This window comes from Equus asinus, chromosome 24 (genome assembly GCF_041296235.1).
Source record: "Equus asinus isolate D_3611 breed Donkey chromosome 24, EquAss-T2T_v2, whole genome shotgun sequence".
NCBI lineage: Eukaryota > Metazoa > Chordata > Mammalia > Perissodactyla > Equidae > Equus > Equus asinus.
Genome location: NC_091813.1, coordinates 46,593,631 through 46,618,769, shown reverse-complemented (window position 1 = coordinate 46,618,769; position 25,139 = coordinate 46,593,631). Strand labels below are relative to the sequence as shown.

General features: G+C 35.3%; 1 protein-coding gene across 8 annotated transcripts in view; it reads left to right on the top strand.

Moving 5' to 3' along the window:
• Positions 1-25,139, top strand: part of REV3L (REV3 like, DNA directed polymerase zeta catalytic subunit) — a 172,507-nt gene that overhangs the window by 88,996 nt on the left and 58,372 nt on the right. For all 8 annotated transcript variants that reach the window (XR_011497869.1, XM_070496645.1, XM_070496644.1 and 5 more), the window contains 8 exons: positions 352-494; positions 1,108-5,275; positions 8,619-9,523; positions 11,609-11,688; positions 13,000-13,125; positions 17,341-17,533; positions 18,583-18,694; positions 24,303-24,418. Coding sequence is in view for 7 of the 8 variants with exons in the window: in XM_070496645.1 (XP_070352746.1) it covers positions 352-494; positions 1,108-5,275; positions 8,619-9,523; positions 11,609-11,688; positions 13,000-13,125; positions 17,341-17,533; positions 18,583-18,694; positions 24,303-24,418 (5,843 nt within the window). In the remaining variant the exon portion in view is untranslated. The remainder of the gene's footprint in view (positions 1-351; positions 495-1,107; positions 5,276-8,618; positions 9,524-11,608; positions 11,689-12,999; positions 13,126-17,340; positions 17,534-18,582; positions 18,695-24,302; positions 24,419-25,139) is intronic.

Sequence of the window (25,139 nt, the reverse complement as noted above, 5' to 3'; positions counted from 1 at the left end):
GATTCTCAACCAAGCTGTAATATGTGTATGTGTACTGATAGGATGAAGGGGAGGATATAAAGAAGAACATGATTAGATGTGGTAATCCAGGGTATTGTGGAGCTTTGAAGACAGGAATGATGGTGTCTTCTGGCTCACATAAAAGGGATTATCAAGTCTATTTACGACAGCAGCTTTTTGTAGGACATGATACAAAATGTAGCATGATAAAGCAAAGCCAATCTGCTTTTCTTTTTAAATTTGTAATTCTCAAGGTTTTTTAATTGTTTTATTGTTCCAGCATCGAATTAAGCAAATTGTATACTTTTTTCCTAATAATCGTACTCACTAGTGAATCTTAATATTCTCTAGATCACCGTGCAGAAATACCCATAGAAGTTCAACCGAAGAAGATGATTCATCTTCAGATGAAGAAATGGAATGGAGTAATAACAATTTGCTTCTAGGCAATCTTTCTATACCTCAGTTAGATGGAACTGCAGATGAAAATAGTGGTAAGTAAACTAATATGCTGTGAGCATTTCATTATTGAGGGGCTAAAAATATATTTTAAGACCATAATCACACTTCCTATATAATTGACTAAGTGAGGCCATAACAATATTGTTGTGTTGTGTCCTTCTCCAGGATTTTTTCTTTTGAAAGAATGTAGATCTAAGAGGATAACATTTGTTAATCACTGACTTAAAGCTTCATAAACTTTAATCAGTTTATCATGTTAATATTTAAGAAGCATAAGAAACTGTAAGAAGTATATGTAGCTTATCTGAAGTGATAAAGAAGCATATTATTTTTTGAAAACTTTTTAAGGTGACAGTATTTTTCCCTTACTTCCCCTAGAGGCACTGAATATTAATATAATCTATTTCTGATCAAAGGAATATGTGTTTAAAATAACGACTAATAATCAAACATAACTAACTCTTGACTATTTAGATTGAGTTATTTTCCTAGTGATAGCCGTGACCTTTTTGTTGAGATAACCATTTTAAACACACAAACTTAATGTCATATAATTTCTTTCATGGCGATGTTGTCATGGTTGGGAAAATATTCAAAAAATTAAAAGAGTGGAAGTGAAATAAATTCTTTTTTCCCCCATTTCAGACAATCCATTGAACAACGAAAATTCTAGAACCCACTCTTCTGTGATTGCAACAAGCAAGCTATCAGTAAAACCTTCCATCTTTCATAAAGATGCTGCTACGTTAGAACCCCCATCTTCTGCTAAGATTACCTTTCAGTGTAAACACACAAGTGCCCTTTCTTCCCATGTTCTGAACAAGGAAGATTTAATTGAAGACCTTTCACAGCCAAACAACACAGAAAAAGATCTAGATCGTTCAGTTGCTTCTTTTACAAATGAAAGCACTTACTCTATGAAATACCCTGGATCTCTAAGCAGTACTGTCCACTCAGAAAACTCTCATAAAGAAAGTAGTAAGAAGGATATCGTTCAGGTATCTTCCTGTGAAAGTAGTATTTTTGATTATGAAGAAGAGATTCCATCTGTTACAAGACAAGTACCAAGTAGAAAGTATACAAACATTAGAAAAATTGATAAGGATGCCCCTTTTATACATATGAACCGTCACACTTGCGAAAGTACATTGGGCAAAAATTCTTTCAACTTTTCTGACTTAAGTCATTCAAAAAATAAATTATCATCTGAAGGAAATGAAAAAGGAAACAGCACAGCTCTGAATAGTTTATTCCCTTCATCGTTAACTGAAAATTGTGAATTGCTGTCATGTTCAGGGGAGAACAGAACTATGGTGCAGTCTCTTGATAGCATTGCTGATGAAAGTGGACTGAATAAACTTAAAATTAGATATGAAGAATTTCAAGAACATAAAACAGAAAAGCCAAGCCTCAGCCAGCAAGCAGCACATTACATGTTTTTTCCCAGTGTTGTTCTTTCTAATTGTCTCAGTAGACCACAGAAACTCGCTCCTGTCACATATAAACTACAACCTGGCAATAAACAGTCCCGGTTAAAAATGAGTAAAAAGAAACTTGTAGGTCATCAAGAAACTTCTAGCAAAACTAGTGAGACTGGATCCACAAAAGATAATTGTATGCAAAATAATACTTGTAATAGTAATTCTGAGAAGGATAATGTATTGGCCAGTGATTTAATTAAAGTCACCCGTGGAGCTTTTGAAAATAAAACACCTACAGACAGTTTTGTAGACTGTCACTTTGGAGATGGAAGCTTAGAAACTGAGCAGTCCTTTGGATTGTATGGAAATAAATACACACTTAGAGCCAAACGCAAGGTAAATTATGAGACTGAAGATAGTGAGTCAAGTTTTGTAACACACAACTCAAAAGTTAGCCTACCTCATCCCATGGAAATTGGCGAAAGTTTAGATGGAACTCTCAAATCTCGAAAACGAAGAAAAATGTCTAAAAAGCTGCCTCCTGTCATCATAAAGTATATTATTATTAATAGATTTAGAGGGAGAAAAAATATGCTTGTGAAGCTAGGGAAAATAGACTCTAAAGAAAAACAAGTAATATTAACAGAGGAAAAAATGGAACTTTATAAAAAGCTTGCACCTTTGAAGGATTTTTGGCCAAAAGTTCCTGACTCCCCTGCAACCAAATATCCCATTTATCCACTAACACCAAAGAAAAGTCACAGAAGAAAATCAAAACATAAGTCTACTAAGAAAAAACCTGGTAAGCAACAAAGGACAAATAGTGAAAATGTTAAAAGAACTTTGTCTTTCAGGAAAAGACGGTCACATGCTATTCTTTCTCCTCCCTCACCATCTTATAATGCTGAAACCGAAGACTGTGACTTGAATTATAGTGATGTTATGTCTAAATTAGGTTTTCTTTCTGAGAGAAGCACAAGTCCCATAAATTCTTCTCCACCTCGCTGCTGGTCTCCCACAGATCCAAGAGCTGAAGAAATTATGGCTGCTGCAGATAAGGAAGCAATGCTTCTTAAGGGTCTTAACGCATATAATAGCAAGACTGTTAATTCCCGTATGGAAAAAAATAGTCGAGCAAGAACACAGGTTAAGAAATCAAAAACAAAGCTTGTTAATCCTTCTGTAGTTACTAAGAAAAGGAACAAACGAAATCAGACAAATAAACTAGCAGGTGATGGAAAAAAGAAACCAAGAGCAAAACAGAAACAAAAAACAAATGAGAAAGGTACGTCAAGAAAGCACATAACACTTAAAGATGAAAAAATAAAATCCCAGTCTGGTGCTGAAGTTAAGTTTGTGCTGAAACATCAGAATGTGTCTGAGACCTCAAGTAGTTCTGGAGGCTCTCAACTACTTTTTAAACAGAAAGATGTGTCCCTAATGGGCTCTGCTATAGATCATCCCCTTTCTGCTCCCCTACCCACTGGAATTCGAGCACAACAGAATTTATCTGGCTGCTTTTCTTCTTTCTTAGAAAGCAAGAAGCCTGTGGATTTGCAAACATTCCCCAGTTCACGAGATGATTTGCATTCATCAGTTGTTTGTAGTTCTATGGGACCTGGAATCTCAAAAATTAATGTTCAAAGGTCTCATAATCAAAGTGCTATGTTTACTCTAAAGGAATCAACCTTGATTCAAAAAAACATATTTGACCTTTCCAACCATTTGTCTCAGGTAGCACAGAATACACAGATATCTTCGGGTATAATGTCTCCAAAGACAGAAGAGAATGCAAATACACAAAAAAACTGTTTGTCATCTATCGGAAAGTTAAATGACTATCATAATTCCCTAGAGTCAAAGCCAGATCAGACGTATGCCCCAAATTTTTCACAGTGCAAAGACAGTCAGCAGCAGATTGTGTGCATGGCAGAACAGTCAAAGCACAGTGAAACTTGTTCTCCAGGAAATGCAGCTTCAGAGGAAAGCCAAATGCCTAATAATTGCTTTGTAACTTCCTTAAAAAGTCCAATCAAACAAATAGCATGGGAGCAAAAACAAAGGGGCTTTATTTTAGGTGTGTCAAATTTTAAACCTGAAAGGGTAAAACAAAGGTCATTGTCAGAAGCAATTTCACAAACCAAAGCACTTTCTCAGTGTAAAAATCGAAATGTGTCAACACCTTCAGCGTTTGGTGAAGGACAGTCTGGGCTGGCAGTTCTAAAAGAACTGTTACAGAAAAGACAGCAGAAAGCACAAAATGCAAATACTATGCAAGACCCATTATCTACTAAACATCAACCAAACAAAAATATTTCTGGTTCCCTTGAGCATAACAAAACAATTAAACGAACACGATCGGTAACATCTCAAAGAAAACCTCGAACTCCCAGAAGTACAAAACCTAAAGAAAAAGTTCCCAAACTTCTTAAAGTAGACTCTCTTAATTTACAAAACTCTGGCCAGTTGGACAACTCCCTATCAGATGATAGTCCCATCTTTTTTTCAGATCCAGGTTTTGAAAGTTGTTACTCACTTGAAGATAGTTTGTCTCCTGAACATAATTATAATTTTGATATTAATACAATAGGTCAAACTGGATTTTGTAGCTTTTATTCTGGAAGTCAGTTTGTCCCAGCTGATCTGAATTTGCCTCAGAAGTTCCTAAGTGATGCCGTTCAGGATCTTTTCCCAGGACAAACTATAGAAAAAACTGAGTTTTTGAGTCATGATAACCAGAAGTGTGATGAAGACAAACACCATGCCTCAGACTCAACCTCATGGATTAGGTCCAGTACTCTAAGCCCTGAACTGTTTGAGAAATCCTCCATAGATAGCAATGAGAATCATTGCCACAACCAGTGGAAAAGTAGCTTTCATCCTCTAACAACTCGGTCTAATTCCATCATGGATTCTTTCTGTGTCCAGCAGGCAGAGGACTGTCTAAATGAAAAATCCAGATTGAATAGGAGTTCAGTAAGCAAAGAAGTGTTTCTTAGCCTTTCTCAGCCTTGCAATTCAGACTGGATTCAAGGTCATACCAGAAAAGAAATAGGACAGGCTCTTGACTCAGTCAATACCTCTTTTACCACAATACTATCCTCACCTGATGGTGAACTTGTGGATGTAGCTTCTGAAGATTTAGAATTATATGTTTCAAGAAACAATGACATACTGACACCAACTCCTGATAGTTCACCAAGGTCTACCAGCTCTCCTTCACAATCTAAAAATGGCACTTTCACCCCTCGAACTGCTCACATTCTGAAACCACTTATGTCCCCACCAAGTAGGGAAGAAATTATGGCAACATTGTTGGATCATGACCTTTCGGAAACTGTTTACCAGGAACCTTTTTGCAGTAATCCTTCTGATGTACCAGAAAAGCCCAGGTAATCAGAATTATTTTTTCCCCTTGGGTCACTCTGAATAATTTTAGTGTATATAACAACATTTGGTACCTCACTGTTAGTTTTCTGGCTCTGATACTGTATTTGTAAGTATACAGTTGTAAAAACTATTCATAATTAGGGACTTACTAAGAAAAATTCACAGAGCCGGCCCTGTGCCCTAGTGGCTAAGTTTGGCGCACTCTGCTTCAGCAGCTCAAGTTTAATTCCTGGGCATGGGCCTATACCACTTGTCAGTGCCCATGCTGTGGCAGTGACCCACATACAAAATAGAGGAAGATTGGTACAGATGTTAACTCAGGGTGAATCTTCCTCAGGAAAAAAAAAATTCACAAACTACCTGGATGGTTACACATAGAGATATTTATTTAAATTGATGAGTGTTGGTCCTGGATCTACTATTATTTAACACTGTGTCAACATTAAGGATAAAAGATGCAGAGGCCTGTTGTGACATGCCAAATTAGAAGAGATGTCATAGTACTTTAAAAATATTATGATTATCATTTTAAAATGGTACTTATTTCTAAAATGGTAAACTTTTGTAATTTTTAAAAACTTCATTTTTTAAAAGTGTTTGAAACTGAGCGTATGTATGTTTTAAGTACTCTTATGGTATATCTGTAAATGAAGATTATTTTAAATTGTTTCTATTATATGCCATCTTCTTTTCACGTTGCCACATCTTCAATCATATTATTGTTTGTACAGTTATTAGGGGTGCAAGATGGACTTCAGTTCCCCTTCTCTCTTCTTTCTTTTGATAAGCAGAGAGACAGATACACACACACACACACACACACTCACAGCCAATAGCAAAATGGGAAAAAAATCACAATACTGGTTTATTTGTAAACCAGTATTTAAGTAGGTATCCTGTACCACCTGCATCACCAAGGTAGAACATATCTGATAAGAGCTAAGTTGGGGGAACATGACTTAATTCAGGAGGTTAAAGTGGTGGTTCTTGGTCCTGCCCCATTTACGTAACTAGTTGCAAAGAGAGGCAGTTGATTTCAGCCATCTAGCCAGAAGCAGAGGAGGTTGGCGGGGACTGCTGAGGCAGACCCTGCTTAGTCTAAATGATAGAGATATGAAAAACCAGCTAAGGCAAGAGGCCACAGTGCATGTATGCGCTGCCCTGTCAGAGCACCGTGTTCCTGACCCTAGTCTAAAGGACGCAGTGAATGCCTGGCTTTTACCCAGCAGATTGGTGATAATTCCCACAGGAGTCCATTTAAGAAAGGGGTGAGAGACAGTGATTAGAGATATAGAATAGAACTTCCTTCCTCTAAGGACTTGAAGTAAAAGACGGGAAATACCTCTCCCTTCCTACCATACAGTTTCACAGTTTTGTTTTGTTTTGCTTAGTTACCCACATGTGGTCTTTTAACTCAGGTGGGACTGTTTCTCTTTATTTCACTGCCAGAATGCACGAATATCTGTTCCTTAGACATTAGTTTCTGTTATTTTGGGGCTTTGACTTTATCAATAGTGATTATATTTTTTAATCACACTTTTTTCTACCTCAGCCTTATACATCTTCTTAACTCTTAGTTAACTTACCATATGCTCATCATTAACTGTGTGTTGCTGTTAGTTGTTATCCAACTTTGACTCTTGTCCTGCAGCTGAAATAAAAAGACAATAGTCATTATTTTTAAAGAACAATTTTTTTATATAAAACTATGTATTCACTATAGAAAATTTAGGAACTATAAAAGAAGAAGAAATAAAAATCACACCATTTCTCTACCTAGTGATGACCACTATTAATATTTTAATGTGTTTTCTTAGTTTTTTTAGTGTACAGTTTTGTTTTATGAAATATTACTATAGTCACAGTATTGCATCCAGATTTATTCACTTCACATTATAAACACTGTAAACATTCTCTAAATTTATGAGTATCTTGAAAAATCATTTGAATGGCTGTATAGTATTCTCTCGTGTATCTTTTTGAACAGAATGGTTGTTCCTGTTTTGCCACTCTAGATAATTATGTGACTAGTATCTTCTTCCCAAAGCATTTCTTGTATTTTGGAGTTTTCCCTTATAGCCCTAGAAGTAGATTTACTGAAATATTTAAGGCTCTTGATATATATATTATGACATGAGTTGTAACAGTTGCCATGCTGCTGACAATATTCAAGAAAACTGAATTTACCACACCTCACCAATCTTTGTTATTTTTTACTTCATTATCTCTGTGTCATTAATATTAGAGTTGGATATAGTCCATGACATATGTATTCATTTCCTTTAATAATTCTGCTTCTGATTTTTCATATACCTGGGAGATAGGTGCAGAGAATGTGCTAGATGCTGGTTATGGAGTTAACTAGTAGGGGCCAAAATCTTTCCATGTAAAGGGGAAAAGAAACTGTGGTAACCCTAATGCTCCTCCTTCTACTCCAAATGAAAAAGCATAAATCCAGTTCGTTGAGTTTTGTTTAGAGAATGACCAGGATGTTTGGGAAATCATACCCTAAGAGAAGTAATTGAAAAAACTCAGAAGTATCTTCTTTTTTATGAAAGAGATAGCATAAAGAAGAAAAGGTAGACTTATGTTGCTGCAGAAGGCAGAAATAGTACCAATGGATATATGTTAGAGAGAGAGGAGTTTAGGTTAGTATTTATAACTATTGGAAACTAAACCAGGCTGCCTCACATACACATACAACAGTAGCGTTTAAGCTATGCATTCCGTGGGCTCTGCTAACTCCTGAGTTCTTATGTTAGTGTTAAACCTTGCCATGTAAAAGAGAGAAAGAATTGTAATTTACCTCAATTTTGTGTGATTTTTTTTAGTGTTTGAGGGAATTTGGGGGATACAAAGGTTTCTTTGAACTGGCTGGCTTTGCTACACTACTATAGATACTAGAGAATGTAGAAAGAGGCTGTCAATAAAGTCTAGCGATATGGTCTCTGATGATAAATTCTTCCATTGTTTTTATTCACATGTAGTGACAGTAGAAAGTTAAGATGAGTAGAGGAAAGGAATTTGATGAGTCCATGACATTTCTTTGAAGAAAAGAAGGCTTCATGGGGCACTTAAAACAAAAAATACCTTCTTTCCCTGGTATTGATGATACCCTCCAAGGAAAATTAGTAGTCACATACCTGTGAGGAAAAGCATATTGAGACTGAAGATAGAGCATACGTGCATAAAATATGTGTGTGGGGGGGTGTGGCAAGGGAAAAAATAGATGGGCGTTTTTAAGACGTCAAAAGGAACTTTAAAAAATCTCTAGGATAGGGAGATAAATATTTTGGTAATTGCTCTTTGAGACAAAACAGTTGTTCTAAAATATGTTGTTTATAGGGAGATCGGCGGACGGCTTCTCATGGTAGAAACTCGACTTCCAAATGATCTGGCTGAGTTTGAGGGAGACTTTTCCTTGGAAGGCCTTCGTCTATGGAAAACAGCATTCTCAGCAATGACTCAGAATCCAAGACCAGGGTCACCCCTTCGCAATGCCCAAGGAATTGTCAATAAAGGGTCAAGTAATAGCCATAAAATGGTTGAAGATAAAAAAATTGTGATTATGCCTTGCAAATGTGCCCCAAGTCGACAACTGGTTCAATCATGGCTTCAAGCCAAAGAAGAATACGAACGTTCCAAGAAACTGTCTAAAATTGAGCCAACTGGAGTTATAAAATCTGCTGAGAACTTCAGCTCTTCAGTTAACCCAGATGACAAACCTGTAGTGCCTCCAAAAATGGATACAATTCCACATATACCCCCTACTACATCACATACCAAGGAAGATGTTGATAATTCTCAGCTTGCTTTACAAGCGCCAACCACAGGATGCAGTCAAACTGCAAGTGAAAGTCAGACACTGCCACCAGTTGCTGCTTCAAATGATCCTGAGGAAGATGATGATGACTGTTATGTTAGTTATAGCTCCCCTGATTCTCCCCTAATTCCCCCTTGGCAACAAGCAATATCCCCAGATTTCAAAACCTTAAATGGAGACGGCAGATCCTCATCGCCAGTAGAGGAGCTACATTCCTTGGCTCTTGAGAACTTGTTAAAGCCGGTGAAAGGTGATGTACAGAAAAGCCCCTGCAGTGAGCCTCGGGAGCCTCTAGTGATATCTCCAATAAACGTTAGGACGAGAACTGGGATGTGTGAATCACTTTGCCTTCACAGTACACCAATCATACAGAGAAAACTTCTGGAAAAGCTTCCTGAAGCAACTGGCCTTAGCCCTTTATCGTCAGGTAAGTTTACAAATAACAGAAAGGCTCCGTAGTTGTCCCTCAAAGATTAGAAATGAAAACAACATTAGACTTGGTAATGAAAATCATAGCTTTTTAAATAAAATTTTAGGTCAGCTAATGAGAGATTATTGTTATTTTGTCATGTCTTGGAAAGACAACATCACTTGAAAACTTTTATCTTTCTACTGTGAAATCTACTTACATCTGTTTCCATCCTATCTTCTTGCCTTCTGGGTGAAATATAGGAACCCTCTCAGAAACCTGACCTTCTTCTTAACTTGATTTTTCCCACGGGCTTTAATATATACCCAGGTCTCTCCCACTCTTTAAAACAGAAAGAAAACCAAACAGCTGCCTTGACCTTACATCTGCCAGCTTCTGCTCTTTTTCCTCTCCTGCAAAGCCAAATTTCTTAAGGATTTCTCTGATTTGACAGCTTCCATTTCTTTGCCTCCAACTCATTTCTCAACCCACTGTAAACTGGCTTCTGCCCCCATCATTCCACCACTATGGCCCTGTAAGGTTCTCGATAACCTTCATGTAGCTAAAGCTGGTGGATGTTTTTCCGTCTTCCTATCACATGCCATCTAAGCAGCCATTGTCCTGTTGATCACATCTTCCTTCTTGGAGCTTCTCCCTTTGGCTTTTCTCCTACTCCTCTGTTTCTTCCTGCGTGCTTCCCTTTGAAGCTTATCTCACATTCTCAGGTATTATCTAAATGTTGGAGTTTATTAAGGCTTGGCCTTAAGCCTTCTTTACTCTTTATCCTATATTCTCCCTAAATGATCTCCCTAATGCTCACAGGATTACTACAGATAACTCACAAATTTAAATTTCCAGTTTAGAACTCTCTTTTAAGCTCCAGAACACTATATCCAGCTTCCTATTTGGCATTTGTACTTGAACGCTCCAAGGCAGCACAAGGTCAGTATTTTTTAACGTCAATTCGTGATCTCACTGCATCCATTCACCACCAACCACCCAACACACTCATACATACACGCACATGCCCACACAGAAATCCATCTGGTCCTCTTTCAGTTTTCCTTTTTTTTTTTTTTAAAGATTTTATTTTTTCCTTTTTCTCCCCAAAGCCCCTCGGTACATAGTTGCATATTCTTAGTTGTGGGTCCTTCTAGTTGTGGCATGTGGGACGCCGCTTTAGCATGGTTTGATGAGCAGTGCCATGTCAGCGCCCAGGATTCAAACCGACGAAACACTGGGCCGCCTGCAGCGGAGCGCGAGAACTTAACCACTTGGGCATGGGGCCGGCCCCTAGTTTTCCTTATTTTTTAATGAACAGTACCATCATCTCTCTGTCACTGAGTCACACAAGTCAGAAACATGGGATTTATTTGTAACACTCACCTGATTCCTTCACTGCCTATCCTCTGGTTCCTAGTCTGTTACCAAGTCCTATCTCTTTTGTTTTTCTTTTATTACCTGAATCTCTCTACCTCCACCAGGCTGTCAACCTGAGGCCAGGCTGTCATCATCTCTCACCTGGACTTCCACCCTAGCCTTCTTATCCACCCTTAGCAATTTCCAGTTCTTTTGCTCAGTAATCAGGGAAAATCCCCAGTCTGTTCCTAGTTAGTTACTACTCTCTCTTCTGATTTCAGCTCAGAAAAGCCTTGTTAATCTCCCTGACTAGATAAAAATTCCCGATTATATTCTCCTTTGTTGTACTTAGCCCAGTTATAATTTTATTTTTCTATATATGTTTGATAAATGTCCAATTCTGTCTCTGACCCCATGAGGGTAGAAACTTTTTCCTCCTCATTATAAATACTTGATAAATAAGTGAATAAATGAGTTAAATGATTCCCTAGGATAATGACTGAGGTATAAAACTCAATAATTAAAATCTTAATGTTTTTATTTTAAAATGCAAAATTTTAATGTTATTTTGGTGGGGATCAGAAGTTTGAATTAGTTTAATTTTTAAATTATGAAATCTTTGGGAGGAATTTATAGGATGATACTCACGAAAGGTACTTAAGTGTTTGGAACAACAAAAATTAAAAGAAAAAACAGAAACAGGCATTTTGATGTACATGTTAAATATGAAATTTCTTTCTACAGAACCAAAAACGCGGAAATTGAGTCATAAGAAAGGAAGTAATACTGCCACTCTTAGAAGAGTACTCTTAACACAAGCAAAGGTAACTATGCTAAACATTTTTAAAGATCAGTGGAAGATCCATTCTTATTCTCAGATTTCAGTTAGATAATTGATAACTTTATGTCTCAATTTAAAAAAAAATTATTAGTTTTTGTATCACTTTATTTACATATCTGTGAGACAACAAGAAATTGCCTAATTTTTTTTTAGTTCTTTTTTGTTGTTGGGATCTAAAAGATTCTTATATGTAAATACAAATATTACAGAGAAAGTGAATATGATAGCCAAAATGTGGATTATGAGGATACAAATACATTAACTGATTACTGGCAAAATCAGAACAATCCAATGACAGCAGAGCTCAAGTAAGTGATTTTTGATCCCACCAAAAATATATCCTTTTTCTTGGTTTATTACTTTTTTCTCAAATATAACATTATTGACTTTTTTCACTTCATTTTACTAAGAAGCAAAGGAAAGCAACGTTATTTATTACTGAAACTCTGAAAAATCATGTCTTTATTTTAATACTAAAAATATGGTAATACTTAACTTAGAAACATAGTTATGTGAAGAAAGTATACATTAGACATGTATCCTTGTAGATACATGATAGAAATCACTTCCATATTGACCACTTCTGGTAGATATTATTAATTACATAAGATGTATTTTAGTATATCTATTTTGAGATTATAAATACTCTTTTAAAACTTTCATTTTTAAATCAGTATTGTTGAATTACAAGCTGTTTATATTAAAAACAAGTATGAGTGTGTTCTGAACATAAATCGTCACTTTGGGGAAAATGGTTAATGGATTGGGAAATCAGGAAAATATTTTTAAAACATAGAAAGATTCTGTTCTTTATAAACCCTTGAGGATTGTTTATGTTTTAATTCATCTTTCAGACACATATTGTGTTAGGGTAAAATTGAAACCCAGAATTCAAATCTTTGATAAATTTTAGCCAAACTAGTTGCAAATACATTGCCTGCTTGCTTGTCATACTTCCAAGAAAGGTCATGATAAATGTCCATGTCATAAATGTCAATTCTCTACAGGACTGTTATTTTCAGTATTTGAGGTTTGTAAACTCAGAGATCAACTATGCTTTGCTTATAGATTATATTAGATATTTCTACATATATCCAGTTCTGGTATCTTGAATTACTCTCATGAAAAGAATGTTAATAAAATACTTTTCTGGTTTCTTCTTGGACTTAAAGAGATATTAGTTTATCATATTTTACTAAATACACAAAGCATATTCTCTAAGTAGGAATAAGTAATCAAAAGGAAGAAAATGATTGCTCATTTATCTTTTTCTGGCTATGTGTTTTTTTAATAGAATCAGTTTACATCAGTAAATACCCCAAAGAAAGAAACTTCTCAGATTGATGGACCATCTTTAAACAATACTTATGGTTTCAAAGTCAGCGTCCAAAACTTACAGGAGGCAAAAGCTTTGCATGAGGTAAAACTGCAACAATAAAGACACATGCACTGTTTAACTTTTATGTTTTATTCTGGCAAAGAAGTCTGGAAATTGGTTACTGAGGGAGCAATATATTGAATTCTGTGCCTGTTAATCTTCATTTTGTTCTTTACTATTCTTACTATTTTACATAATTATACATTTATATAAAATAGAGAAACTTTTAAAGTAGCCATCAGTTATTGAGGCTGCTTTGTGGTTTCACAATTTTCACAAATCTTAAAACTGGAATTCAGTTTATAGAAGCTGAAATTAGAAAAGGTTTTTTAACTGTTAGGAAATCTATATGTTATTCTGGGATTGTTATATTAGGATGTTATATCACATCCCAAATGTGACATTTACTTGTCTTTTCTATTAGGTTGGCTCGGTGGATTAGTGCTTGCAACAATTCATTTGTTCATATAATCTGTCTATAACCCAGTTGCATTCACAGCACAGACCGTGTGCCAAAGACTATGGAGCTATCTTGTAAAAATGTACATCAGTCACAGGATGGACTGGAGAATATGTGTGAATGGGTCACTGTAAATCTGTCTGTATTAAAGAAAACACAACTCAGAGCACATATGAGACTGGCAATTAGGTGGAAATTAGGGTAGATTTTCATTTGTTTGTAGCTGTGCTGTCAGTACGGTAGCCATTAGCAGTGTGAGTGTTGAGAACTTAAAATTTAGCTTATACATCTAGGAATTGAATTTTAAATTTTATTTAATTTTACCTAATTTAGGTTTAAAAACTGATACTTGACCGATTTATTGGAAAACTTTTAAGTATGTTTGGAACAACTTAGTTATGTAAAACTACTTTTTCAGCTGTAAATCTTATATCTAAATACAGATCAAGTATTTCCATTCAGCGTCCACATTGAGATGTGCTGTAAATGTAAAAGTCACATTGATTTTGAAGACGTAATAGGAAAAAAGAATGTAAAATATCTCATTAGTAATTTTTTATGTTGATTACACATTGAAAGGGTGATATTCTAGATATATTGGATTAAATGAAAATATTCTTAATTTAACCTATTTTTACTTTTTTTTGAGGTGACTAGTAAAAAAATTTTTAAATACTTATGTCACTTTGATGGTATTTCTATTAGACAATGCTGGTTTATACAGTTGTTTTATGTCTTTGCCCTTAGAGCAGAGAATTCAATTTTTCATTTTTTGTTTTTATGTTCTCAATTGTGTCTTAAACTGTTCTAAGGATGGGATGAGCATAGACTAAGAGAAAAATTTAAATATTGTTCACATTTTTACCCTGAATTTGAACTAAGAATTGTACTTTTTTTAGGATTAGATTGGAACATAGTCTAATGCCGTAATTATATTTGTAAATTTTTTTCATTCAACGGTATTGATTTGGTTCCTGCCTTATACCTGACCCTGTACTATCCCCTGAAGCCCAGATAAATTACCCAATAAACTCAGGAATACACATCAAGTACACACCTGAAATTAGAAAATTAAAGAAAATACTCTCTTAAAAAATATTAAAGCAAATTTGATAGACCTCAGCAAAGAGACTTGTTACATTTGATTATTATTATTTGAAAAAAGTAATTTTCTTCTTACACTGTTACTTGATTCTACATAACCCCATTTCAGAATCATAGGCCTTCTTAAAGTTACAATCACTCGGAAGGTTTGGTGGGTTGCTCATAGCTGCTTCCCCACACTGGCTTTCTTCACCTCAGGGCTCACTCCAGACAGCCATCTGGTGGTCAAATAGGGAATGAATCCAAAAAAATCTCTCTTCCTCTTCCTGTACTATACTCTTCCTTTTTCTCGGAAATTGTGCCCGTAGCATTTTTTTCTTCTGTTTCGCATTACTCTGGGTTAATCTCTCTCTCTTCTGCATATAAATACTCAATGCAGAAGAGAAGAGTTGTAATCCTTGTCCCGCTTTCTCACCTACCTCTTTCCTAGTCACACTCAATAAATCTCTCTCCATCTCTTCACCCCATATGTTTACTGAAAAAGAAAATGCCCCTAAGTAATGCATTTTGTATCAAGGAATAGAAAGGCAAAATTTCATACTCAAAATTGAGTACATAAATCAACCTGCAAGACTCCTTTGACCTGTACTTGTCTTCAGTCTTCTCCATAGTCTTTCTACATGTTCATCCTTTTCTAATTAAACTAGCTTTTTGGTTTTGTTTTGTTTGAGTTTAGGGAGAGGTTTTTTATTTTACATTTTTGTGTTACCAAATTAATACAAGCTTACTGTTAAAAAGAAAAATATCAAACAGTCCTGAAGAGTATATATTTAAAAGTAAAGTTCTTTCCTTTCACTCACCATTTTACTTGGTTTGATTTTTTTTTTAATACTAGTTTGTCTTTTTAGAACAGCAGTATGTATTTCTTAAGGAAAGTGGTGGATTGGTGGATATTTGTTTTATTATTCCTTATGCCCTATCCATGCATAATTAATAACAAATTTACTCATGAATGTATGTAGTATTACATGTACATGGTAAAAAAATTCAATCAGGACAAAAAGAGTTACAATGAAAAGTAAGCTTCCCTCCCATCTCAAACTAAGCAGTCTCCTTCCCCAAAGGCAGTAAGCTGTTCTGTGTCTTTTATGTCTCTGTAGAAATTTTCTGTGTGTGTGCTTAACATTTTTTACATACATAGAAACATAGTACACTCACTGGTTCCATTTGTCAGTGTATTATGGTGAGCTTTCCATATTAAGACATGTAGATGTGGCTTTTGAAAATTTTAAAGGTCACAGAGTATTTATTCCATTGTATGTAGCCTTTATGGATGCCACACAATTTGTGTAACCAGTCCCCAACTGATAGACACAGGTTTTAGTCTTTTATAACTTATAAAAGATTGGGAATATTATAATCTTTAGTGAACATCCTTGTGTATATATTTTGGCTACATGTGTGAATGTATCTGCAGAATATATTCTTGGGGGTAGAACTGCTAAATCAAAGGATATGTCCTTTTTTAAATTTTTTTTCTTTTTGAGGAAGATTAGCCCTGAGCTAACTAGTGCCAGTCCTCCTCTTTTTTGCTGAGGAAGCCTGGCCCTGAGCTAACAGCCGTGCCCATCTTCCTCTACTTTTATATATGGGACGCCTACCACACCATGGCTTGCCAAGTGGTGCCATGTCCGCACCTGGGATTCAAACTGGCGAACCCCAGGCCATGGAGACACGGAACATGTGAACTTAACCGCTGCGCCACTGGGCTGGCCCCCTCCATTTTTAATTTTGATAGATAGTTCTAAATTGTCCTCCAAAGAGATTTACCAAATTCTACTCCCGTCACTAGTGAGAGCTTTGTATTTACATTTCTTCAACAGTTGGAATGCAAGATAAATACAAAATACAAATCCTTTATTAAATTTATATGGTCTGAATAATTACCAATATTGTGGTGTTTTCCATTTCCAGGTATATATACATTACTGGTACAATGATGGCTATAATTTTAGCTATAATCATGAATCTAAACCTATATTTTCTTTTTCTTTTCCAGAGTTTCTACTTATTCTGTCTTGATTTTAGAAAGAGAGCTAAGGATTATAGTTGAGTTTTTATTAGTATAGAAAAATAGTATATAAAGCAAAATAGTATGTTTTTGCATTATATGTCAGAGAATATATGCATGGGCAAAAATCTGGCTATTGTGTAGTTGATACCATACAATTCTTATGATTTTTTTCCAAGAAAAACCATAATTAAAAGTCTGCCTAGTATATACAAAAGTCTAAATTTTAAGTAGCCCTCAAGTAGTAGAGAATTAGTAGGTAGGAGCTTCAAACTAAAAAATACCTCTTTTTACTTTAAACTATAGGTAAAAGTATAGTTATCCGGGTAGAAAGTAAGAAGTAACAGACTTTAGTTTGAATGTATGACCACTTGGACTAATGATTCCCTAGTTCCCCAAACAGGAATTGAGAAAATTGGGAGGCACTGCAGGTATTTCAGACAAATAGTTTTAAGTATGTATTGTCATTGAGAAATTACAGCACAAGATTTTCTAAAATAAAAGGTGAATTGATTTAATCTAATCTTACAAGTAAAAATCTTTAATCTGTGGAGTGCTAAATTGTAACTATGTCCTTTATAGATTTTTTTTCTGTAATTTTACACACACATTTCCTTGGAGTCTTTCTTTCGGGACGTCTCAAAAAAATGTTTAAAAGCATAATTTGTATTTCCTTTTGTAGATACAAAATCTTACCCTAATCAGTGTGGAGTTACATGCTCGAACTAGGCGAGATTTAGAACCAGATCCGGAGTTTGACCCAATCTGTGCTCTGTTCTACTGCATCTCATCTGACACTCCACTACCGGATACAGACAAAACAGAACTCACAGGTGTAATAGTGATCGATAAAGACAAGACAGTCTCCAGTCAAGGTACTGTTCATTTTTATCCTAGCCACCCGAGGATGAACCTTTTAATGGGACAGTTTCTGTGCTAGAGATCTAAACCAAGCAAGCGTAAGGAACTCCTTTCTAGAATGTTTGCAGAGATGGGAGTAGGAAGTCTCATGTATAGCTTTGTCCTAGATTCATTATTCTTACTCGGATTATTGTTGGAAGTCAGAAGCAATACAATATAAAGTTGATATATAAAGTCTTAACAAAATTTCCAATTAGCATATCTAATCTGTTCTAAATATTATTTTATAAAATACTAATTGTTAATACAGAATCCAAATGATTATGTATCTCTAGGTGGAGTAGACAATCTTCCTTATGTATACATTGCTGGTATTTTGTTGCTAATACAGAGTTTCTCTTTGCTTTAAGAAGTTAAGGTGCTTTTGTAAGTTAATGTTTTACAAGAGTCTTCCCAGATGGATTCTAACTTATGTTTCTATCTCTTCCGAAATATCTACACTTTTGGTTCAGAGGTTCTTCATATAGCATACCATTTTATAAAATACAAAATGTCCCTCTGCGGTTTTAAATGGTAACACATGAATTCAGTCAACTCAAGAGGAAGTCTTAGCACAGAGCAGAACCGTATAGGATTTTGCAGTTTAATCAGTGATATGCTTGAGCTGGCTTGTACCAGCTCATGAACCAATTGTTAAATTTTCATAATTTTTTTTAATTAGTTGAAATTATTAGTAGTTTGAAATTATTCATGGTGTGAAGTCTTTATGTCATGGAAATAAGCAAGCACTACAAATCAAGGCTTTTGTTTCCCCTGGAGAGGTGGTTCTAAACATTTTCCAGCATACCACTGATTAAAATTAAAAACAGAAACAGTAATAAAATTTCTTTTCAGGTGACATTATTATCTGGGGAGTTTTGTGAATGTAGACTTTTCAGGAAAATAACTGAAAATATGAAATTTGAATTTTCAGTTGCGTATGAAACTAGAAAACCTTTAAAATGTAAGGAATGATATTACTTACACAATTATATTTATAATAAACATTTTGTTTCTTTCTTAGATATCAGATATCAGACCCCATTACTTATTAGATCTGGAATTACAGGACTAGAAGTTACCTATGCTGCTGATGAGAAGGCACTTTTTCAAGAAATTGCAGCTATAATAAAGAGGTATTGTTTTGTATTTTCTGATTTTTCCAGTTTTAGTTCAGAGTCCTTTCATACTGTTGCTGATTAATACAGGTGAAGGTAGGAAAGAGGGGGAGAATCCCTGCCTGTGGCCCTTGAAAGTAGTTATCCCTGGAAAGATTTTGCTCTCACCGCCCACCACCATCACTGTTTCCATCAGATTAGGGATAGGAAAAAGAATATGCTGTTTCTAAGTTTGAGGGGCAAGTGAAAGAGAAATATTAGTTTAGCCTCTAGCTTTCAACTTGGATTTTAGCATGATTTTTCTATAGGGGTAAAATAATGAAGAACATTACTAAAGTTAAATTGTATTATTCATTAAATGGGCTTCTACCTTAGGGGCCAGCCACCATTTCAGTACCTTTTTTTTTTTTTTAAGAAAATGTTTTTCTGAGTTCTAAACAAACCAATATTTCCAAAAATCTTCGGAATGCAGTCTCTTTATAAATTTAGGACTATATGGTATGTCTTTTGTGCACATATTTCCTTAAAGATCTCTTTTGACCATTTGATAGTTGGCCTTGATGGTTGATAGTAGAATCTTGTCAAAATTTATGAAAAGAATTTTTTTAAAAACAAAAATATTTTCATTTAAAAATCAAACAATTAAGTGGATTTGTTGCATTTTCTCAAGACTATAACTCTTGGTAGCCATGGACTCTCATTAAGTGCTTCACTTTTCTAGGAACTTAAGATTTCTGCCCATTGCTAGGTTTAGGTTCTTAAATGCCTAAAGCAGGCTAAAACATACTCTGGATCCTGATGTATAGGTACACACTGTCCTTGAGCATGTGGTTACACTCTGTCCTTTCTGTTGTGCTTCCTATAGTTGAACTCCTTCCCATAAAACTGAGATATTCTACATTAAAGATCAGGATGATATTCTACAGGCTCAACATCTGTTGAATCTCAGACAGGTTAACAAACTATTTTAAATACTGGAAACCAGAAAATGTTTTCAACAAAACAAAACTAAATGTCAGAGCATCAAAAATGATATGCTGCTAGCCACCACTCTAGGGAGGAAAAAAGAAGAATGTATTTTTACCATTTATAGCACTGGTGACTGGATGGATTCTCATCCCTTTGAGTCTTGCCCTTGTCAGTCCTACCTTTTACCTTCTCACAGAAGTGATCAACGTGTCAGATGCTTTCAGTGCCCACACATTTATTTCTGCAAGCAACTTAGCAAAAGGAACATGTCAGAACATTAATGAACACTATTTTGTGTGCCAGCACACATCCAATAATGTCCTGGGCTTTGTATGCTTGTCTTCTCCATGTTAGATATAGTCCTGCCAACGCTGAGAATTTTGTCAGTCATTTGCAAGTATAGTAACTTTCTTAAATATCCATAACATGAGTTATACTAGTAATTAAGAAAAATTCAGTAAACAGAACAAGACATTCTGGTTCTTACTATAAAAGATCATGTGATTATTTTAAAGAGAAGAAAAATGCTTAAATATCAACATTTCAATTTTTGATGTCCTTTATATTTTATTCCAAACAACCACCTGAGAGATTATCTCACTCTCACACCCCATTTGTTGAGTATCTACTCAACACAGGCTCTGTTAAGAGCATAGGCTTTGGAGTCAGCCAGCTCTGTATTTTTGTCTTGAGGAAGTTTCTTGTCTCTCTAAGCTTTAGTTTCCTCATCTGCAAAATAGGTAATAAATATGAGAATTAAATGAGGTAGTGCAAATAAAACTCTTAACCTGGTTAGTACTTAAATATTAACTTTACATGTAAGGTACAGTGCTAGGTGCTATATATAAAACTGAATAAAATACAGATACATACTCTCAAAGACTTTTATTGACTTTGTTTTTCCATTCTTAACATTTATGTCCTTAGGTGCCAAATACAAGAGGTAATATAAAGTGATATTAAACAAGTAAAACCAAATCCATTATATTCTTGTCACAATCATTTTTCTCTTTCTATATTTCTTTGAACTATTAATAATTTTACGTTATTCCCAGCCTCTCTAACTTAAATATAAGCTTTGATTCCTCCTTTTTTCTCTTCCCTACATCCATACATTACATCCTATCCATTTAATCTCAGAATTATTTTTTAAGATCATGCCTTCTCCCCCATGCCCATCACCACTGCCCTAGTTAGAACTCCCTTATCTGGCCTCTGTACAGATCTTAATGGGTTATTTAAAATATTAATTGTGAAGCAACTTTTTTTTGCCTAAGCAAATAAAATCATTTTCATGTTTCTGCTGCTTCCATTTTCTTCACAGTTTTGTTTTTTCTCCACTACTAATCCCATCTACCCAACTTTGTTCTTTCTGTAACTTTAGGAGAGCTGATAGAGTGAATAAAATTCACAAAAATTGAAGAAAAAGTCACCAAGATTTTGTTATTGCCACCAAATGTTTTCACAGGAGAAATATAGAATCCTTGGGATTTTAAACTTGACACAGATGTTTTATCAGCTTTAAAAGTCTCTTGAGATGAAACAGCCTCTGGGTCAAAAAATAATAATCTGAAAAATATTGAGTGAAACTTATTTAGTAAATCTGTTAAGAGAAGCAGGGTAACTTTTTGTTGTTTTGTCAGCAGTCATCTCTGACCAGTAGCAGATTATAAAATATGTCTGTTTTATTAAAATGTCTTTTTAATTGAGAAAAAATTATTTTCAAAACATTATCAAAAAATGTGTACTTAACCAACTTTATAAGTCAGTTGCCACCACAGAGCAAGTAACTGGCTAGAATAATAATTCTTGCAATAAGATTATAATGATAATAATTCTTGCAATAAGAAGAATAAGTTTGCATCTTGCAAAGTTCAGGTGAAGAAATTAGAAGAACTGTCTTTATAAGAGTTCTAATGGAAGGGCTCTTCTTGTGGCCAATGTGGCCACTCTGTAATGCCTGATCCAGGTGACTCAGTACTAAAGCAGTCACCTGCATGGGTTCTTTTCTGTGTGTGTGGGAATCCTTCACATCTGCCCCTGACAATCCTAAGAGCCACTTGATACTTCGGCCCCAGTTTCTCAAATTTAGACATTACATAGTTAGTTTTACAGGGAGGTGCACTTGTTGTACAGATAGTTCATCTTTGGCTGCTCTGAGAAGAATTTCACTTTAATGGAAGAGGTGATGAAGTTGCTATCAACAAAGATGTATTAAGGTATCGGATGTTATGTTAGAAGACTAATGAGCAGGTAGGGTGTTGGTAAACTTCTCTTGAGTGCCCTAGGATCTTTCTGGTCTTCCTTTATAAGAATTGACCTCTGAGACTAAGCTTTTGCCCCATTGTTACATATTGCCTTGCTTTCTTTTTCTTCTCCATGCTCATGCCATAATCCTGCTCTTCGTTCCAGAATCAACAGCCACATGGAACCTGCTACCAAGAAAATACTTTCTTTCCTTTTTTTTTTAAAGATTGGCACCTGAGCTAACAACTGTTGCCAATCTTCTTTTTTTTTTTTTAAATTCTTCTCCCCAAAGCCCTCCAGTACATAGTTGTGTATTCTAGTTGTAGGTCCTTCTGGTTGTGCTATGTAGGACAGCACCTCAGCATGGCCTGACGAGCAGTGCCATGTCTGCGCCAAGGATCCGAACAGGCAAAACCCTGGGCCACCAAAGCAGAGCGCATGAACTTAACCACTTGGCCACCGGGCCAGCCCCCAAGAAAATACTTTCTTTTGTAGGTTGATGAAAAGGTCTATTTGGCTGGTCTGTTATGGTAATCAATAAGTGTTTATTATATAAGCAGGTTTTTTTCAAAAATTTCAACCCTATTTATATGGAGAAAAGCACATGGATAGTAGATATGTTATCATTTTCTCCTGACAAGTTTGAGGGCTACTCCATAAGTCTGTGATGGTATAACAGGATCACAAACAGATTAGCAGATATTAAAATTTACGTTATAGAATGTATTTGGATAGGCTTTTAAGGAATAGGAAAAATAAAAAATGCTATTGCAGAAGTTTGAACCTAGTTCTTTTTTTTTTTTTTTTTGTTTTGATGAGGAATATTGGCCCTGAGCTGACATCTGTTACCAATCTTCCTCTTTTTGCTTGAGGAAGATTGTCACTGAGCTAACATCTGTGCTAATCTTCCTCTATTTTGTAAGCCACCACAGCATGGCTTGATGAGCAGTATGTAGGTCCGTGCCCAGGATCTGAACCGGTGAACCACGGGCCACTGAAGCAGAGTTCACAAACTTAACTGCTATGCCACCGGGCTGGCCCCAAACCTAGTTCTTTTGATATCAGCTACTTAAATCCTCCAGGGTTAAAAATAAGGAGACATTTTTGTGACATTCTTATTTTTGTTGACTCAGTAAAAAAGCCATTTGACACCCATTTTAAGAAAGTAGCTATGGAAGTATGATAAAATATTAGCTGACACCATTTCTAAAAATAGATTTGATCTACTCAAAATGATCCATTGTTATATCACAGACTTGCAGAGTAGCCCTATATAGCTTAAATCAGTAAATTAGTATATTCTGTACTACAGGCATTGGATGATTCTTCAGGTGTTAAATGATAGAATCTGGACAGGCTGCATAGCCCACAACTCATTATAGTGACTTTATCAGCAGTTATGTAAAACCCAACTTATAAATTTTTGTGATCTTTCACTCTGCTTTTTGGCTTTTATAAACAATACAATGATCAGAGTAATTTGGAGTTTATAATTTGATAGCATTACTGTAGTTTTTGCTCTCAAAAGTTCTTACTCTCAACTTGTGACTATAATCAGATCCTCTCTTCCACACACAATTTTCCCATTGAACTAAATCTTCATGTTTATTTTCCCTTACACTGTAACCAAACATTTTTCTATGGTGGTCACCATGGAAGTTCTAAGAGGAGCCACAAAGAAGCTCCTTCTGAGTTGGATACAGATTGTCAGTTCAGTTTTATGGATGCAACTCTGTGACCACAATAAGCACATTTTTCTCCTACTTTCTGATGCTGAGCTTCCCCACATTAATCTCACCCCCATTAATATTTTATTCTTCTATTAAACTGAGTCACCTTCCTTTTAAGTTTAGAGGACAAATTTGTCATTACTGAGTCCTTAATTCATGTGAGGACCAAGTCATTACTAAAATTAAGTGGGGAAAGAAAGACGTTTTCATTTTCTTCCTCAGCATTAAAACTGTTTAAGGACAGTATAGGTTAGAGGGGTAGAGAAGTGACAACAGTGTGATCTGGAGGGTCTTTTTCAAAATACAGTAGCCACACAGGCCCTCACACTTCACCCTGCCCCTACCCACATTACCCTCACTCATGTATTTCAGTGGTTATGCCTCCCTCCCACCCCACTTTCTGTCAGCCTCCATCCCAGGTTATATCAAATAAATACATAGTCTGAGTAAAAACTATGCTTGCCTTACCAAAGTAGCTTCAAATCCAAGAACTCTAATCCAATCACCTCATTCCTTCATGTATGGGAATTCTCTAGGTTCCACTATGTCATCCCTTGCCCATCTAAGAAACATTATAGAATATAGATTTTTATTTTTGTGCTTTATATCATGAAGAATGAGTTCTTCTGGTGAAAAGTTCAAATGTGTGTTCCTTGTTTAATTTTTCATTCCTTCTTTAGATATGATCCTGATATTCTGCTAGGGTACGAGATTCAGATGCATTCCTGGGGTTACCTCTTACAGAGGGCTGCTGCCTTAAGCGTGAACTTATGTCAGATGATCTCTCGGGTGCCAGGTATGAAGCACTGTGAATCTTGTGTGGTTTTACAGGGCAAATTACAAAGTAAATAAAGATAAGTTGTTAAAAAGTATTGTTATTCTAACCTAATTTTTAATACTAAATTGTGTAAGTTCTAGATGTATCCTAACTCCATTAGAGAAAATTTAAAAGTCAAGAAAAGTCAAAGAAGAACTACTCCAATCTCACTGCTATATATACTGTTAATATATTTGTTGGGTTTTCTCTTTCAGTCATTTTTCATATACATCTGTAGGTCTTTATTTTTTATATGACGTAAATCATACATATATCCTATTTTTATTATGCTTCCTTCATCCAGCATCTTATCGTAGTTTTCTGTATTATGAGATAGTCTTCATAATCATTATGAAGCATGTAACATTTCTTTGCCTTGAAGTACCATTATGTTATTTCGTTTGTCTGCTTCTATGTTTTATCCATTTGGCTGGTAAGGAAGGAGATGGTAGAAGAACACTGACTGTTGAGTTTTATTTGGGTGTCAGGCTAAAAAATGGTGTGAATTTTGGAGGCTGTTCCCCAAAAGTCTGATCCTAATTGAAATGGGAGGGCAATAATAATATTCATATCAAAATTACAGTTTATAGAGCACTTTTGAAAATTATATTTTCTTTATACCTATAGAATTTTTAGTAACTTTAAGAGGCTCCCCACAAGTCTGACTAGAGCAAGTAGCATGTGCTTTGGGAGGCTAAAA